General features: G+C 51.1%; 1 protein-coding gene across 1 annotated transcript; it reads left to right on the top strand.

The window, feature by feature from the left end:
* Nucleotides 1-254: 254 nt before the first annotated feature.
* Pmar_PMAR022832 (hypothetical protein) lies at nt 255-574 on the top strand (the record flags this gene model as incomplete). The annotated part of the gene is made up of 3 exons (XM_002782867.1): nt 255-335; nt 377-456; nt 505-574. The coding sequence occupies 3 exons, from the start codon at nt 255-257 to the stop codon at nt 572-574; spliced, it is 231 nt and encodes a 76-aa protein (XP_002782913.1).
* Between the last annotated feature and the right edge of the window lie 240 nt (nt 575-814).

Raw genomic sequence — 814 nt, 5'->3', positions numbered from 1 at the left:
TTACATGCAAGTCGTGCACTGGGCGGAGCGATGCAGTCCTTGGCACAGTAGAAGATTTCAAAAACGCATCACAAGAGAGCACTCCACCTTTTCCGAAGTTTTTAAGGAGCGTGTTCACTGAACGCAACTCTGTGATTACTCCGGAAAACCGCGTATGGGGTCCTGGCAGTGAAAGTCCTACATAAGACTGCACTTGTCACAAGCCCACTGAAGTCTAAACATCGCTTGTAGTTACCACTATAGTGGATCGTACCATGGCGGCCTCTAGGACCTACAAGGTGACTCGCGAAGTAGTGCATCTGCTGGCCGGCAAGATGAATAGGGATGGTCGTACGGTAATGCAGTCATATCGGCTCTGAAGAGACCTCTCCCATAGGTAACCCCCGATGACAGACGTGGGATCCTTCGCTTGGTGGAGTGTGACGATGGGTGCTTGCGGGTCGAATTCGTCCTGAGGTAAGCGTGGTAGTATGAATAGTATTAGTTGGGGCTACTCGTTATCAGGTCGGACGGTTGTGATGTCGACTCTACAGGACCTGAGGAGTCTTTCGTGGCTGATAAAGGCGATAAGTAGGTGAAGTCTCTCGGGCGTCTCAAGAGGAGTTTCTATCTACCTACCTCAACGACTCGTTTATCGATCCCCCTCAGACTGGACCCAGTCCCCCAGTGCACCACCGGACGAGTTTACGTCCTTCGAATCAAAGACCAGCGACATTTGTACTACTCAAGGAGTCGTGTCTCTTCCTCCACTGGATGGTAGGTGTTGGATGCAAGCCGAGGATGCCACTGATGAGCCTCGTTTGGTGGTTAAATT

This window comes from Perkinsus marinus (assembly GCF_000006405.1).
Source record: "Perkinsus marinus ATCC 50983 genomic scaffold scf_1104296937916, whole genome shotgun sequence".
In the NCBI taxonomy this organism is placed as follows: Eukaryota; Perkinsozoa; order Perkinsida; family Perkinsidae; genus Perkinsus; species Perkinsus marinus.
The sequence above is the reverse complement of the archived record's forward strand: the minus strand, read 5'-3'. Positions and strand labels throughout refer to the sequence as shown.